The sequence below is a fragment of the Ranitomeya imitator genome, chromosome 8 (genome assembly GCF_032444005.1).
Source record: "Ranitomeya imitator isolate aRanImi1 chromosome 8, aRanImi1.pri, whole genome shotgun sequence".
In the NCBI taxonomy this organism is placed as follows: Eukaryota; Metazoa; Chordata; class Amphibia; order Anura; family Dendrobatidae; genus Ranitomeya; species Ranitomeya imitator.
The window spans coordinates 58,318,275-58,336,291 of NC_091289.1; the positions used below are offsets into that span (position 1 = coordinate 58,318,275).

Here is an 18,017-nt window from a genome sequence, read left to right on the forward strand (position 1 = left end):
AACACAGGTTTAATGTCCAAAACTTGCAATCAAAACAAATGGTATCCTCCGGATCGCAGCCAAGAAACAAGACAAAATGTGGCCAGTTACCGAGGGCGACTGCACCACCGTATAATGCTGCGTGGTGCCAAGAGTTTGCTCTGCTTGGTGCTGTGTTCCCTCACACAGGCTGAGCTTTTGCAGAGCCATCTGCTCTGCACCTTGCATACTCCACACTGACACACCCAACCCTCTGCAGCAAGGGCTTTTTTTTTTTTTTTTAAAACAACAACCTGTGGCCTTAGGCCACATGAAAAACCCAGGCCTGGGGAGGAAATTGACTGCCCCACTACCTTCCTGTAGTCTGTTTCAAAAATAAATGCCCATGACAGGTTGTCCCAAATCTGCCTTGGATAAATGGCTTGCCCAAGGCCAACACTCACTTTTATTCTGCATTGCAATCACAGCTATGCCTGTGACTGCAATCCACTCTCATGGCCTCAATATGCTTGTGTGCGCATCCTGGTGGACACAGCGACCCTCGCATATGACCCCGGTCACTGCCAAACATTGTATAATGATCTTCCACATATTGTCATGTGCACAGTAGACTAAATTTTTGGAAATCTGCTCAGACCCGTATATCTGGAAACAGTTATAAGTCTAGCAGTGCTGATGGTTTGTATATGGATTCCACCAGACCTTCTGCCACAGAGACACCACATGGAGTGGCGTCACCCGGGTGCTGCAGTCCCCGATGCCAAGAAGTGGCCTGAATGTGTGCACTTCACAAACAATAAAAATAAACAAAAAAGTAATCATTCAAGAGCCTAAATAAATAAAATAAAGGTACAATTTTAACCTCACATAAAAATATATAAATTCCCTCTATGGTTTTGGACACAAACTAGGAGCTGATGTCTGTAAAGTTCTGTGGAATTAATGGCCCTATAACAGAGAGTAACAAAGAAATGAGAAGTAAAATAGAAACGGCTGCTGTTATGTTAAAGGTTAACAGGAAAAGAATGGAAAATATCGTACATTCTGATGAAAAAAAAAATAAAATAAAAAAATCTAAAACCTTGCAATGCTGTGGTCGGGCCGCCAGTGGTGGAGGTGCATTGGAACAAGGAGGCGCGCTTATTTCTACACATAACGTAGCTGTCATCTAACACTGCAATAAAAACAAACTAAAACCTTTTCACATGCTTCGCCTGGTTACTAATATTATCAGTGTAACCTAATGTGTATAATCTAATGACAGTCCAAAGCCATCAGGAAAAGCTGATTCACAGCAGCGATGCAGGAAACCACTTGTTATTTTAAGAGCAGAGGAAGTTTTATAGACGATCTCCATATTTAAAGTTGTTTGCTTCTTTTGCTACAGTAAGTAGGTTCAAAATGCTGCCCAAATTGATTTCTTAATATACCTGTATAGTAATTGGAGCTCACTACAGATATAGATTAAAAGGGAATCTGGCACCAGGTTTTTGCCACCTAATCTGAGAGCCACAAAATGTAGAAACAGAGGCACTGATTCCAGTGATGTGTCACTTACTGGGCTGCTTGCTGTAAAATTTTTTTAAAAAAATCGCAATTTTATCAGCAGGAGATTATCACTACAGGACCATGAAACCAGCTTCCAGGTAGTCCTCCATATTCATAACATCTGTATAACCCCGCCCACATCAGTGATTGGTGGCTTTCTGTGTGCACTGTGAATGGGCAGAAAGCTGCCAATCAGTGGTGTGGGCGGGGTTATACAGAGCTCAGCATTCAGAGACTTGATCACTGATCTCGCTGGAATCAGGGTCTCCTTCTGCTCTCAGATGGGGGTAGCAAAAACCTGGTAACAGATTCCCTTTAAAATATAGCACGTAGACTACTCTTCATATAAAATCCTACTGGCTACTACTAGTTGTAGGCCAGAGGTTGTGATGATGGGATTTTTAGTTGTATGTCAAAGAAATCTTTGCCTCCAAAGACTTTAAAGTGGTTGTCCATCCTCAGGATAGATCACCAAGATCATATTGGGTCAGACGCAGCCCCCCAACCTCTCACCTGTGTCAGTTCTGGATGTAAAAAAAAAATGTACAGAAACAAATCGTCCACTAATGGTTACTGCAGGATAACCTTTTCGACGTACGCAGCCATGCTGTTCCAGCTCCATACAATGGTGGCAGCGTTGTCCAGATACAGTTGATCAGTGAGAGAACCAGATGTTGATATATGATATATTGATCCTACGTGTAGGCCATCGATATCTAAGCTGAGAACAACCCCTTTAATACAAGTCACATCACCTGGTGCTCTAAAATAGAAGCTCTACCAGGCGCATGACAGCGAGGTACGAGGAGGTGTGAAAAGGACGTGCCACAAAGTCCTAGTGATTCATTCTGGAGCCTGTGAAATGCCCAGAAGCCTCCTACCAGCAGGAACTCTTATGGTCCTCAAAAGGCTTGAGCAATTTCTTAACATTACTGTTGACACAGTGTTACAAGATGATTTTGCAAGCGGGCGAAACAAGTTTTAGCAAGCAACAGCGCCTTCTTTTATTGGTCCGATGACAGCAATAGTTCATATGCTAGAGGTGAGGGGGAAGGCAACAGAACAGAACATGTAAGGATGGCTATTATCCAGGTGAAAGGGTGGGCTGATCTGGGCAAATCAACAACCAGTTAAAGCTTTATAATAAGGGTTCACCATCAATCCTCAGAGATGCTCATACATCCACGTAGGTGGCCCAGCCAGGAGATGTCCTGATGCCAGCCCTACCAGCCTGTATGATCAATGGCCCTGTAATCAGCAAGAGCCCCGGATGGAAGATGTCAGGGGACAGTCTGGCAGTCCAATATTTATAGCAAATTGATTTTATTCATTTTATGATAATTGTGGAAAGGGTCGGACTGGCCCACAGGAGACAACCCTGATGGGCGCCTGACCACAAGTGATCCCCCAGCCTCCTAAAAGAGCAGCACTTGGCACAATACACTTGATTCACTGTATACAGTATAAGATTTCCCAGTTTATTATATAAACTTGTAAATGAGGTGGTGATATTTGCAGCAACTGAACTATGGACCCCCTGAATTGATGTTATTGGTGGGCCCTTGGCATTCCAACATTTGTAAGGATATAATCAGCAACCAACCCTGCTCCTGCAAGTGATGTGGGGGCCTGGTCTATAGAGAAATGAACAAAACGGGTGGTCTCTGCTCCCTCGTTACCTCCACACAACGCGCACTGACAGTGCACTCTGTTGCCAGCTCGTCACTTCTCATCAGATCGGATGAGGGAGTGCACTGTCACTGTGCACTGTGAATATTACACGTTGACAAGATCCTACTGAGCGTAAGTCAGAATTGACAACTGACACATGCTCAATAAAGCAAGGACTAGCCCAGCTCCTGAAAGTCATCACTAATATCGCTTTGTTACAGGGGCTGGGCAGAGGCTGCAGCAGTGACCGGATGCTCTACCCCCTAATGACGACTCCTAGGGACTTTTTAATTAAAGTATATTAGAAAAGAGAAGATATTGAATAGATAAAACCTTTAGTATTAAAATAAATATTAATTTCAGATCATTAATTTAAACGGAGTGACCTACTAATGGATACAACTATATGGGGCATGGATGGACCAGAAGGGGAGTAACTCAATTTATTCAGAAGGGTTCAAGTATAGATTCGGAGAGCGGCTTGTATAACGAGCCCTCCGCCTGCTCCCTTATATGTTACACTATTTGTAGGGTGGAGAATATCAAAATAAACTTGAGGCCACATTGCTTGGCTTGCACAGCTCCAGGATAGGCAGGCTAGTGCCCAGTGTGGGGGAGGGGGTCCGCACTGCTATTTTCACACAGGGTGGGGTCTGCTGAGGAGGGGGGAGAGCACAACCTTTCCCTTCCTACAGGAAACAGGCGCAGAAATTGTATCCCTGAGGCCTTGTGTCTAGCGGGTGAGAGGCTGCAATGCGGAGGCCTGGCTGCTGCAATCAGTGCTGTGGAGAGGAGCTGAAGACTTCACATTTCAGCCCTGGACTCAGCCAAACATTCCAAAATGTCAATCACCAGAACTCTGAGAGCAAGATTATAGAACACCACTGACTTACACCCTTACACTGTCATTTACATTATATTCATCATTGATATTGGAAAACTGTTTTTTTTTTTATTGCTTTGTAAGCTGAAGCCTGAACGGGGACGTCAGTATTTATTTTTCTATCCAGAAGCTTGTGTGTGAAAATAAAATCAGCCGTACTTACCCCCCGATTGTGCCAGCTTAGACCAGATTGTGCCCCCTCTGCAGCCATATGGACAAACACTAGGCTCGGCAGCGATGCCGATATACAAAGCACCGGACCTCGGAGACCAGTGATCGGCTGCAGCGGTCACATAAGGTTGATGATGCGGGCAAGTTCATCTGACATCTCTTTTTAATCCATTGCTTTATTTTTTTCTTAGATAAACCTGATTAAAAACATTTTTTAAAGAGGGTTTCCCATTAAAGTTATGGTGCATTGCTGGAATATGGAGTAACCAAAGTGCTGCAATGCTCAAAATTCCTAGAAAGAATTGGTTTCTTTGGATTTTTCATGTAGTCTGACCCAAAGTGAAGTGCAGAGAGCTGTAAAAAAAGCCACAGAAGTTGCAGTTCTTGCTCCGTGCCAAGACAGAGGATAAGGAGCCAAAAGTACCTAGACTGTATAAATTGCCTCTTCAGAGGACTAGAACTCTAGCGCCATCAGCAGGCGGTGCTATTGTTCTAGTCCTCTTACTCTCGGAAAAGGAAATTTGCCTATTTAAATTTCCCAGAGGAGCATACATGGCCTATAAGTCTCCTCACTCTGACATGCCAGTCCTGGCTTGTCACTCTCCATAAGGAGAAACGTTATCCCTTTACTTAGACTACGACACTTATTTTAGGTTGCACCCGCCTGTTCTTAACGTTATGCCCATTGCTAGGATGTACTAGGACCTAAAGATCCATGCGATGGAGGGATGAGCCCTACAAGCCGGAGGACACAATCTTTAAGAAAGGAGCTCAGTGGCTTGAGCAGAGAATAAATGGCTACACACAGTCATTGTGACTCCCTACTTGGGAGCTGTAGGCCGTGTATCGTTGTTATCACTGGGGTGGACGGGTGTAAAGTTCTTTACCAGCTCATATTTATAAATGGCGGCATCAGTTGACTGTGTCCGGGATTGTATGCTACGCCGATCACTTCATTAAAAATGGCAACAATGTCCAATTTTGACCTTCATACTGTATTTGATGAGATGTACGAGAGTGGCGCAACTACTGAAGACGTCTCCCACAGACTAAAAGAATGACAAGTCTTCAGGTATTTCATCTTTTTAGCATCCAACAGGGCAAGTCAGGACACAGTGAGGATCTGCCGGATCTCGGTTTATGCAGGAATGTGACTTGGAGCACAAGGTTTTGTTCTGCAGTGTAAAGGTGTAGGACGCTGGTGATGACAGCAGGATGGGCACCGCCATTCTATTAGTTGTTGATTACTGCAAAAGTCAAGTGTTAGCAGCAAAATTCAAGGTTGAGAAAGTCAAAGCCACCAAATGTAAACAGTACTGTAAGCCCGTTCTCAGGAGGGTCACTGAAATGTTTGTCAGGCTATGCATCTCGGTGTAAGAATTCAAGAAATACCGGATCTTTCAGACTATAAGACGCACCTCAACATTTTTAGGAGAATAGGGGGGAAAAAAAAAATTGTAATGCATCAAATGGGGGTCCGCCTTACAGTCCGAATTCAGCTTACCATGGGGGGGGAAGGGTTAAATCATCAGCGATGGTGGAGGTCACAGGTGGTGTTCGGTGGTCCGGCAACGATCTGACTCCCATCCCAGGCTGGTGCAGCAGGTTTACCAGTGCGGGGGCTCTGCTGACATTTTGTGACAGCCCAGAGCCCCCACACATCCATTGCTGCAATGCGGTGGCACCCAGGAAAGTGGCCGCTGGAGATCTCGGGACCACCGAATACTGCTACACCAGCCTGGTATGCGAGTCAGATCATAGCTACTGATGAGTGAATGTACTCGTTACTCGAGATTTCTCGAGCATGCTCGGGGGTCCTCCGAGTATTTTTTAGTGCTCGGAGATTTAGTTTTTTTCGCCACAGCTGAATGATTTACATCTGTTAGCCAGCATAAGTACATGTGGGGATTCCCTAGCAACCAGGCAACCCCCACATGTACTTATGCTGGCTAACAGATGTAAATCCTTCAGCTGCGGCAAGAAAAATTAAATCTCCGAGCTCTAAAAAATACTCGGAGGACCCCTGAGCATGCTCGGGAAATCTCGAGTAACGAGTATATTCGCTCATCACTAATCATAGTCCTCCTGCAGCGTCGGACCACCTTACATGAGTTTTATTTCCCACTAGAAATACACAAAAAAAGAGGAGACTTGTCACCTGGACAGGGACCATTTACAATATAGCATTGGACAGGGACCCCAATATCTGATAGGTAGCTTCTCCGGCTCCTTGCCTTCAAAAACGCTAGTTGGGTATTAATAAGTGATGAGTGAGGTTTGCCCGGGCAACGAGTATACTCGCTCATCACTAGTATTAATCAATGTTTTATCTAGCTAAAATCAGGGGGCGATTCAGCTGTGAATGCCCAAGTGTATAAAACTCAATAAATGCAGAACAATTCTGAAAACCCCTGTACACATCAAAAATACAAGACATAAGAAGTAGTCCTCCAAGATCTTTATTTACATATAGCAATGTATTCGTTTTTTGTCTGTATATCATTGAGAAATTAAAAAATATATATTCATATTCACCCATATATACACATTGTATATACACATACATAAATATACATATATTATTTACACACCTCTCGCCGATCACATGCAATCATAATTAGTCACTTGATTTTGGACAGACTCGCTTGTTTTACAGGAGGTCAAACTACAGAGTGGAAACGTCCTGGAGACGGCAATGTTAAAGGGTTCCATGGTGGTAGACACGAAATGCAGGATTGTAACATACTGTGCAGTCCGATCACCAGAATACAATGCTTTATACAATACCGCATCCTCATTGGCACTACCTAACAAATCTCTGTGCCACGGGGCTTTCACGGCTTTACAGAGCCCTCAGGAAATCAGTAGTTGTTCACACTGGTGGATACACAGTCCTCTGCTGTGTACAATGACATCGTTTTGGCTTCACTTCTCCTTTATCGACTGAATTTTGGGTATATTTCACATTTCAAGAATGTATTGTGCAGTTTTAAATGAGATGTACGACGTAAATCAGTCACCAGGTTTTTGCTCCCCCCATCTGAGAGCAAGCATGATGTAGAGGAAGAGCCCCTGATTCCAGTGATGTGTCACTTACTGGGCTGCTTGATGCATGTTTAATAAAAATTAAGTTTTTTTCTGCTGCACATTTAGCAGTTCTCTGAATGCGGAGCTGTGTAACCCCGCCCACAGCACTGATTGTAGAGTGCACACAAAGCGGCCAATCAGTGGTGGCGGCGGGGCTACACAGCTCATGAATATGGAGGACTACCTGGCAGCAGGTCCTGCAGTGATAATCTCCTGCTGATAAATAAAATAGTGGTTTCATCAAAAACTACAGCAAGCAGCCCAGTAAGTGACACATCACTGGAATCAGGGTCTCTCTTCCTACATTATACTGCTCTCAGATTAGATAGCAAATACCTGGTGACAGATTCCCTCAAATATAAAAAGGTTCCATAAGCCTCGTACTGTAAACTAGACATCGACACTTGGTAGCGTAGCTAGAGTGGAGGAGGGAAGGGAATGGGCAGCCCAGGCCTACATACCCTATGGGGCCTACTCACGGCGATGGCCACTCGAGTAGTTCAGCGTGCAGTTTGACCCATTGATAGCCAAGGAAGCCATAGCCTCCCTGCCATAGCCCTCCAGTTTTGTGATGTAGGTCACGTCACTTTAGACCTGTGGCTCACAGAATGGCGGAGGCACTCACAGAACATTAGCTTCACCTGCCAGGCATTGTCCCAGCTTTCTGGTGCCCGATTACTTTTTAGGATCACTCAGGGCAGTTTTTTTGTGGGGGTACTCAGGGGCATTATTAGTATTTATAGTGGATGTGGGGGAACTATTAATTAGGGGAAGCTTACAGCACTTACAGCAGTGGCATTATTACGGTTTGGGGAATTATTAGTGGTTAAGGGGGCATTATCACTTTTTGGGGCACTCAAGGGACAATACTGTTATGTGGGCATTTAAAGGGCATTCTTTACAGGGTGCACTCATGGCATGGCTACACTATCGCTCTATAGGACACAAATGAGTGTGATAACTTTAGAGCGCACAGGAAATAAAAATTACTATATTCTGGGTGGGCAATTAAGGCTTAAAGAGGGCAGTATTACCATGTGGCGCACTAAAAGGAGCACACTCCCCATGTAACAGCGGGTACAGTAGAAGCGACTAGTAGGGCAGCAGGAGGGTCAGTATTGGGGCATCGACAGGATGGGAAGTTTGGTTACTTTGGAAATCGGTGGGGCCGGTGATAAAAATATGAGAAACTGGGTAACAGCAGTGGAAATAATTTGTCTTATATGGTATCTACCATGACACAGTCACTGAATGGTGGGATATCATGTACGGAGCGCCTCTAGCTACAAACATGGGTTACCGGCCCGGACAGACCTATCTTGCCCCCTCCTCCGCTCCGGTGAACCCCTAGCTACGCCTGTCGGCACTAGTTTGCTCTCAGCACAATCAGCATTACAGGCTCGTTTCTCTAGGAGGATTGACAGCTTTACAAAGGGGATGAGATGAGAACAAAGCACAGAAGTGGCCACGCACGCGTACAGACATGCCGCCGTACAGTCCTGAACTCTGGATACCCTCCTTATTTGGAGAAAGGCTTTTGGACCAGACTTCACTACTGCCAAAAACAGGAGACTTTTTTTGTGTTTTTTTTAAAAGTTCACATGTTCTTTAGTTCAGAGATACATTTTTTTGGAGAGAGTCTCTAATGCCCAACAAAAATCTCTTTTTACAGAAGAAAGGATTTTGCTGTTATCGTTCCCCTGAACCGCTGGCATCTTCACACTGCATTTATCCAATTGATAGGTGAAATGAAAAATGATATGTGAGGGATAAGCCATGTGGAAACTGCAGCCATTCTTTCAGTAGTAACTGGATTCTCTTCCTGTAAAGTGATACAAGTCTTTCATAACGATGGAGAATATTTGCCAGAAAGCGTTAGATGAGAAGCTGCCAGCTCGTAAATAGGATATGGAGTTATACTTTCCATGGACATACATATAAGCTTATCTAACCAGACATGACAGTAGTAAAGAACAATTGCACATCTTATAAAAAGCCCTCCCCCCCTATAAAAGTTTTTATAGTCTCACTATATTGCAATCATATTATATAACACTGTACTTACAATTGCTCATTTTGCCTTTCTACACAGAATTCTTCTCTTTTCTCTGCTCTTTGTATAAACAGAAAGTCTCTTGTCCCTGCATTTATCATTCCCCTCTTCAACTCTTGACCCAGCTGCTCCCTCCTCACCATCAGGGACATATGCAGACAAAATTGACCTCCTGTTTCTACATAGAGCTTAGAAGGATTCAGTGTGTCAGTTTGTAATCATCTGATGTTATAGACCTAATGGAAAAAAGAAGAATTAAGTGGGTAGAAAGGCAAAAAGAGCAATTGTAAGTACACAGTGCTATACAATATGATGACTGCAATATATTAAGGAGGATAAAAACTTTGATGGGAAGAAGAGGGCATCTTTTAGTGTACAGGAAAAGAGGTTTTTATTTAACGTATCTGGTGGTTTTCTCTTACTGGGTGCAATAAATGCCAAGTGGTTATACTGTACACCCAACCTTTCTATAACCCCGGTCAGCCAAATATATCGGTGCACATCTACGAATACACAGTGGTAAAATCTGATGCACAGTCTCGTCCATAACAATCATCTCTTTCTACACAGCCACAAAAAAAATGGTCATTTTGTCTGCACACAAGAGACCCCTATCTACTATAGGAAAGGAAACTTTGGTGGCCACAAAAACCAACAAGAAGTCCGGTCCAGGCCTCATTCAGATATCTGGGATAATATAAAGTGTGTGCGTGTGTGCGCGTGTGTGTGTGTGTGTGTGTGTGTGCGCGTGCGTGTGTGTGGCATTCCGCGGCCATTTTCCTGAAGCCCCAGGAAGCCGAGAAGAACCATCTGCGCACGCACGGCCTCACAAAGATGGCCGCGCCCACGATAAACGGCTGAATAGCGCAGATCGCGCTATTTTCCTTGAAGCTGCGCAGTGGATTCGCCACTTGGACATGCACACACCACTACGCCACCAACGGAGATCTGGGTCCCAACCCCATTTATAAGGCAAGAAATCCCACATATTAAACCTGGCAGGGCACACCCGTGAAGTGAAAACCATTCCCGGTGATTACTTCTTGAAGCTCATCAAGAGAATGCCAAGAGTGTGCAAAGCAGTCATCAAAGCAAAAAGGTGGCTACTTTGAAGAACCTAGAATATAAGACATATTTTCAGTTGTTTCATACTTTTTTGTTAAGTATATAATTCCACACGTATTAATTCATAGTTTTGATGCCTTCAGTGTGAATGTACAATTTTCATAGTCATGAAAATACAGAATTTTTTTTAAATGAGATGGTGTGTCCAAACTTTTGGTCTGAACTGTGTATATATATATATATATATATTCTCACGGATTGAGTGGTCTGAAAAAAAAAAAAAAAAATCTATAAAAATAAGGCTGTCGTCACACTATCAGTATCTGGTCAGTATTTTACATCAGTATTTGTAGCCAAAACCAGGAGTGGGTGATAAATACAGAAGTGGTGCATATGTTTCTATTATACTTTTCCTCTTATTGTTCCACTCCTGGTTTTGGCTTACAAATACTGATGTAAAATACTGACCAAATACTGATAGTGTGACCGCAGCCTAACAGACCTGTACCTTTTTGATCCGAGTCACGAATCAAGGTTACTCACCCTACAAGTTTATGGATCCGTGAAAGTGACGGGTAGCCCATGGCCGGCACCAGTGTGTAATCCGTGGACTGTCTGATTACCAATGTGATGGACGGGAAAAGCTTTGTACTTTTATACATATGTGGAAAATCACCGATGGTAAAAATGGACACAGACCAAACACTGATCCAAAATAACCAAGGAACAGTCCAGTCCAGCATTTTACACACAAGAAGAATCACGGATGTCTGAATGAGGCCTTAGTGTACAAAATAAAAAAATTAAAAAAAACAGACTTCCACAGGGGCAACAAGATTGGCTGATTCATAACCTTTTAATACACAGAAACAGCACCATGTGGAATGGAGCGGAGCTGCAATAGGAGACAACCCATGTATAAAGCAATCAGTTTTTGCAAACCAGGAACAAGTAAACTGAGAAACAAAGGCCCCCATTTCTGATCAGGTAGGCTGGAGTATAGAAACATCAGTGAAGTCACTGTCCTGTAAGGATGTGATCGCCCTGTGTTCACAGGTCCAACGGTAACAGCAAATTGCTGCTGCACAACTTTTACGGGTGAACCCCGGCTTCTGAAGGGTGAAGGTTATTCAGCCAAAAAGCAAAAGTAATTGCAGAAAAACAGGTTTGGCTTTGCAAAAAAAAAAAAATCATGCTGCACACCATCATGGCAAATTTGGATTGGAAGAATACACCTTTACACACACACTGACTATGAATATAACTATGGACAGGGCACACTCACAATAAAAGTGAGCTAAAAACGATAACTTCGATATGACCGATACATAAAATCCAAAGTGCTATTAAAGCAGATATGTCACCAGATTTCACGCTACAAAATGCATATATTAAATAGGTCTCCTAGGGCTGATGAGACTGGTGTATTTACTTTGAGAAGCCTTGTCAGATTATCTGTGTAATCCTGGATATTAAGCTAAAACAATGCGTATATGTAATATCAGACAGGCAAGCTTTCAACAAGAACTATACAGCCATTCTGACATTGATTTTTTAAAGTACACCAGTCTCATCAGGTCCAACAGATCTGTTTAATGGCGTATGTAGATTCTTCTTAGTGGATATTAGTACAGTGGTGGACGACCTTGTTGTCTCCTAGGCCAAGCAGCAGCTTCATCAAATCAAATGTTACATGCAATTTACTGGAAAATGAATGCAAGATTCCGACTGAACGGACTGAATCCTCCGTCTATGTTCACACACAGCAAATCCATTCCATTCATCTAAAGGAGGCTTGAAGAACTTGGTTGTGAAAGCCAACCTCCTTCACATCTGTGGAATGGATTTCAGTCCGTTACGCCATTTCTGCAGAAATAATTTGCCACATGTGAATGTACCGACGCCAAGTTACCAACCAATATAAGTGGAGTATACCTTTATTAATCGGAATAGACTTATACGAAGCTGGAGCGAAGTATGTAGAGAAATGAAAAGTAAAAATCGAGGAATACAAGTGTGGTTATGGTTCGCTGCTGAACAGAGGAATGTAGATTACTCTAATGATTCAACACAAAACAAAAAAACACTAAAAACGGAATTTCCAATGCATAAAACACAAAAGAAAACCAGGGAGGTAGATAAGAAAAGGCAAGACAAAACCCTTAATGCCAAGCTAGATGGTTAAAATCCATTACTATAGGAGATCTCCATTTTATAGCTTACATAGTAGTCAATTACGCCATCACTAATGCCCAAACCATGACAACATAGACAATGGGGAGCCTCGATCAAAGCACTTCTGGCTTCTAATGAATCAGGTCGTCTCGGCATTGTGGTTTCTACAGTGCAGCAAGTAATTCACAACAGCTGAACCAATCGACCCAAAGCTCTGATACAATAAAACTATTATGTAGATTCCCTTGTATTTACCCCCAACCGTGCAAACAAGAAATTCCCTTTATAGGGTAGAATATATAATCTATTCTCTTTATTTCATCCACATTGATACGGTACCAAGAAGGCTTCCATTAGTTCATATTAACGACTGACAAAGTGCCTTGCCTTCAGTGACATTACTTCAAGTAGTGCTGGGGTGTGCTTATTCTGACCGCTATGGTAACCCTTACATTACGGCTCTTCACGATGACCATTTCTCAAGTTTCGTTCAGGAAATGCTCTGGGAAGTGTGATGTGGTATTGAACTTGTGATGATATTTGAGCACGAGTCACAGCAACTTCCACTTGTTCTCTGCTCTCCAGAAACCATGGAGTAAGACCCACAGAAGAGTGATCTCTACTGGTCAACGACCCAAGCTCAATGCAAAGACAGAGCTCTACTGGTCAACGACCCCAGCTTAGCACAAAGACAGATCTCTACCGGTCAACGACCCCAGCTAAATGCAAAGACAGAGCTCTACTGGTCAACGACCCCAGCTTAGCACAAAGACAGATCTCTACCGGTCAACGACCCCAGCTTAGCACAAAGACAGATCTCTACCGGTCAACGACCCCAGCTAAATGCAAAGACAGAGCTCTACTGGTCAACGACCCCAGCTTAGCACAAAGACAGAGCTCTACTGGTCAATGACCCCAGCAAAGCACAAAGACAGAGCTCTACTGGTCAACGACCCCAGCTTAGCGCAAAGACAGATCTCTTCCTGGTCATTGACCCCAGCTTAGCACAAAGATAGATCTCTACCGGTCAATGACCCCAGCTAAATGCAAAGACAGATCTCTACCATTCAATGACCCCAGCTTAGCACAAAGACAGATCTCTACCGGTTAATGACCCCAGCCTAACGCAAAGACAGATCTCTACCATTCAATGACCCCAGCTTAGCGCAAAGACAGATCTCTACTGGTCAACGACCCCAGCCTAACGCAAAGACAGATCTCTACCAGTCAATGAAACCAGCTTAGCGCAATGACAGATCTCTACCAGTCAGCGACTCCAGCTTAAAGCAAAGACATCTCTACCGGTCAGCAACTCCAGCTTAATGCAACACCCAAAGAGCTTGATCAGCATTTTTCCCCTATTACTCCCCCCAGGAACATTGCCTCTGTGCACAACATATACACCAATTTTATCATTTGGCAGAAAAATTGTTTGCAAATATAAAAAAAAGATGCCAGTCATAAAACACAAACAGCGCACCCACTCCCACCCAAAAAAGTGCATTATACCTTCATTCTCACCATTACTACCCTATTCTTTCAGGCCCTATGATGTATTGGCACTAATGCTAAGGAAGTGACAGCAATACAGCACATTTCACCCTCCGAAAGATGCGATCATGTGGCAGAAGAGTATCACAATGGATTTCCACGTTCATTCTACTGAGCGTTACTCATTTATAACCCATTTGATGCCAAGGAGTGTTACTTGGAAGCTACAAACCTTCATTACAAGCAATTTTTCCTGAAAGGGTGTTGGCATGCATATGGAAGCGGAAGTGCAAAGTCATACTCAAATAATATGTGCAGCATGATCAGGCACCCTTTCCTTGCCACAGGGGGGAGAAATCAGCAAAACTTATTCCCTGTAACATAAAAAGAGAACACTGGAAACACATGTAAACATGCAATGTTGCATAAACCGCTGCACGGACATGGAGTAGCAATGTTGGAATACCACTTGGTGGGAGTACTCTCGCCACCATCAATCTCCTGAGAAATCAATTCCCTTAGCAACTACCTGAAAAAAGGGATTACCCATCCAACCAAGCAAACTAGCTTCATTGGATTTATACTTCCCTTTGGTTAGTGGTAAATCGCATTTCCAGTGGATCCACAAGGGAGAAAAATAAGCAAAAGAAAAAAAAGTTATGTATATGAATTGTAAATGAATAGTTCAAGCGGGCCAAGTTAATTGTACCATTTTCAACATGACTTCCCTTACCATTCACCTCAGCTATAGGGGTTTTTAATTAAGTAACCAAAACGTTGGGGGTTTTCCATGATAAATTTTGGGGCATACATGTGCTCGTGGGGGTCTGCTGCTGGATATTCTTGCTTGGTTCCATCAAACCAACCCCCAGTCTTTATAAGCCATCTAATATAGTTTAAGTCTCTTTTGTCTTCATAGTCACCCCATCTTGGAAAATCTCCATTTTGTGCAGAGATCAGCTTGAAGTGGATTCCTTCTGGAGGGAAGCACCAGGAGCAGTGCCAGCCAGCAAAATGTAAAGGGCTCCCTATAGACCACTGAACAAGAATGTGCCCAGTTTTGTTCTCGTACTGGCGGAAGTTGGGCATGGTGTAATACTCCCGTCGTCGCAGGCGGATACCGTCTGTGCCATATACTGTACGAAGCATTCCAACGGTGCAGCCAGAAATTACCTCCAGTGTGCCTGGTTGCTTCCAAAAGAAGCCATAGAGTGATTTGCGCATATGGAAAGCAATGGGTTCTGTCCACCCGTCATAAAGCTTAAGAAAGAGCACTCCTTCCCTGCTGGGGATCTCATCGGCGTCATCTATAATAAATAGGTCATCATCCCGCAAGTTGCGTAGACGAGCAATCCCGTTGTGAGTCAAAAATGTCCGCAGATAGTCGTCCGCTATCCACCCATCTTGTTTCCCGCCTTCAGGGAAGTGGTCCAGAAACACATACACCACTTTGGATTTAATGTACTCAAATGTGCCATTGAGAAGCATTTGGCGGAATACGAGGGGACGCGGCTCCCCATACGCTGTAAAGTTTGATTCACATATTAAGAAAACATCCACCGCCCCATCCAGCTCTCGGAAGCGTGTCTCCAGCAGATCAAATTCATGATTTATATTAATGGCATTGATAACACGGCGTGGCTTTAGCCGTGGGGTTAATCGATCCTTTGTGGGGAGATTGGAGTGTTGAACAACTGTTGGCACCCCACAACTAGGCCCGTGCCAGCCTGGTAAACAAACACATTCCACCCATTTCCTTCGTTTCTGTGTTTGCTGCTGTGACTGTCGAGAAATGCTAGGCAAAGCCTTGCGTGGAGAAGACCGTTCTGGCTTTTCAGAGGGCAAGCGGTCTAGTGACTTTGTTCCTGGTTTGAAACATACACCACCAGACTTAGTTCTCACAAAATACTCCGTTGTATCTTCCAGCAAAACAAATTCCTTATGGTGCAATTCACCTGTGTTAAAGCCTTGACTTTGTCCTGAAGGAGGAGGCCTGGGTTGCAGCACAGCAGCCTCCGGAGGCCGATAGTAGCCAGGGGTGCGTAGAACCTGGATGCCATCATCAGACCTTTCTTTGTGTTGAGGTATTAGAGGCCGAGACTCCCAAAAGAAGCCAGAAATGAAATTTGGACTAAGAGAGACCAAGTCCTTTGACAGTGAAACATAAGATAGGGCTTTCAGAAAGTGGAGAACCGAGATTACACACAGTCCAGCCATGCAAAGGAGCAGGAACATCTTGTGCCACCTCATCTTCATCCTGTCAATGAAGCAGAAACAACAGTCATTAACCGGATCAGCAGCATTTGTACAATCCAGTTATAACAAAACTAATGTTTACTGTGAGGACACTACTAGGTTAGAGGCGAGAAAACAAGAGCAAACATAGTAGGCTGACATTTTTGCAGGCCAAATGCTCTCCTCCACCCATACGTATGGGGGGAAAAGAGAATCAGGTTGAAAAAAAAAAAAAAAGTATACGGCTTGTTTAAAATTCAACACAACCGACCCTTAATTGCCCCGGCCATCTGCTCTTGGGGAAAAACTGGGGTCCTTCCCCAATACACATGAGATGATCGGCCTTTCGCCATACAACTCAATAGGATCAGTTGACATTCATCTGGCAAAATTTACTGTCTTCTGCAGCTTTGTTGCGTAAACAGGAACAGAATGAGCAGAGTCATTTCCTTATCATTTGTGGGCGAGTAAATTAATGACGGCTCGGCTGTACTACAGGGGACGTATACAAGGAAGGATATATGGGATACACACAGATAAAGCTCTGTATACATCTCTCCTGCCACAACGGTCAATGTGTATGCTGGGAGAAAACTCCATGTTAACATTTTTCATAGGTCCCCATTAACCAGAAGACTAAGAGTGGCGTTTTGGCCTCCATACTGTTGATGATTAAACTGTACAGGAAATCACAGCAGCCTTCATTGCTACGGGACCGGAAAAGTTGTTATTCTGGAACGGCGAGGTCTGTAATTCTTTTTAGTATTACAGAACATTTCCTACCGTCTCTCTAGAATATACAGTGTTTTATATACATTCAGTCCCTGTTTCATACAAAGGCAAATTAACTTTGACCGAAATGTGACTTGTCAGGCATGTGCAACCACTAACATATCTGTCTATATACCTAGGCAGTTATACCCAACTAGTAAGCGAGCAACCGCAACATGACACAAGCATATGTTATCTACAGGAATGTAGAATTTGGTCTTAAAAAAATAAAATAAAAAAAATAGGAAGAAAGTTCTCATCCATTAATTCACAGCACAAAATTCTCCGCAAAAAGAAGTAAAAAAACAAAAAAACAATCTGAATAGATATATTTACTTCTACCTCTTACAGATGACATCCACTCAGAACAGATTCATAGGAAACCTGTGCGTTACATTTCTCTCCTAAAGTGTTTCCTTGTGCGGACATTTTTTTTTGAAACACAAGAAGTCAGCCAAAGTGCTCACACAAACATCATGTAGTAAATTCTTTAGGTCCAATAACCATTTATTCGTACCGTATGATGGAAACATTTTACAGAAGCGCTAGAAAATGTAAGAGACGGAACCTAAACCCTTCAGGGTATGTGCGCACGCTGTGGGTCCGCAGCGGTTTCCCATGCGTTTACAGTATAATGTAAACCTATGGGAAACGAAATCCGCAGTGCACATGTTGCGGAAAAGCAGCGGTTTACATTCCGCAGCATGTCAATTCTTTGCGCGGATTCCGTTGCGGGTTTACACCTGCTCCAATAGAAAACTGCAGGTGTAAACCTGCAACGGAATCCGCAATAGAAACCACAATAAATCCACAGGAAAAACCGCAGCGGTTTTGCACTGCGGATTTATCAAATCCTCTGCGGAAAAATCCGCAGCCCTCACAGATATG

The 18,017-nt window shown here is 43.5% G+C and overlaps 1 protein-coding gene across 3 annotated transcripts in view; it reads right to left on the reverse strand.

The window, feature by feature from the left end:
- Positions 1 to 6,695: 6,695 nt before the first annotated feature.
- Positions 6,696 to 18,017, reverse strand: part of MGAT3 (beta-1,4-mannosyl-glycoprotein 4-beta-N-acetylglucosaminyltransferase) — a 73,272-nt gene continuing 61,950 nt past the window's right edge. For all 3 annotated transcript variants that reach the window (XM_069737001.1, XM_069737000.1, XM_069736999.1), the window contains exon 2: positions 6,696 to 16,380. In XM_069737001.1, the coding sequence (XP_069593102.1) occupies positions 14,865 to 16,379 (1,515 nt within the window). In that variant the 5' untranslated portion in view covers position 16,380 and the 3' untranslated portion in view covers positions 6,696 to 14,864. The remainder of the gene's footprint in view (positions 16,381 to 18,017) is intronic.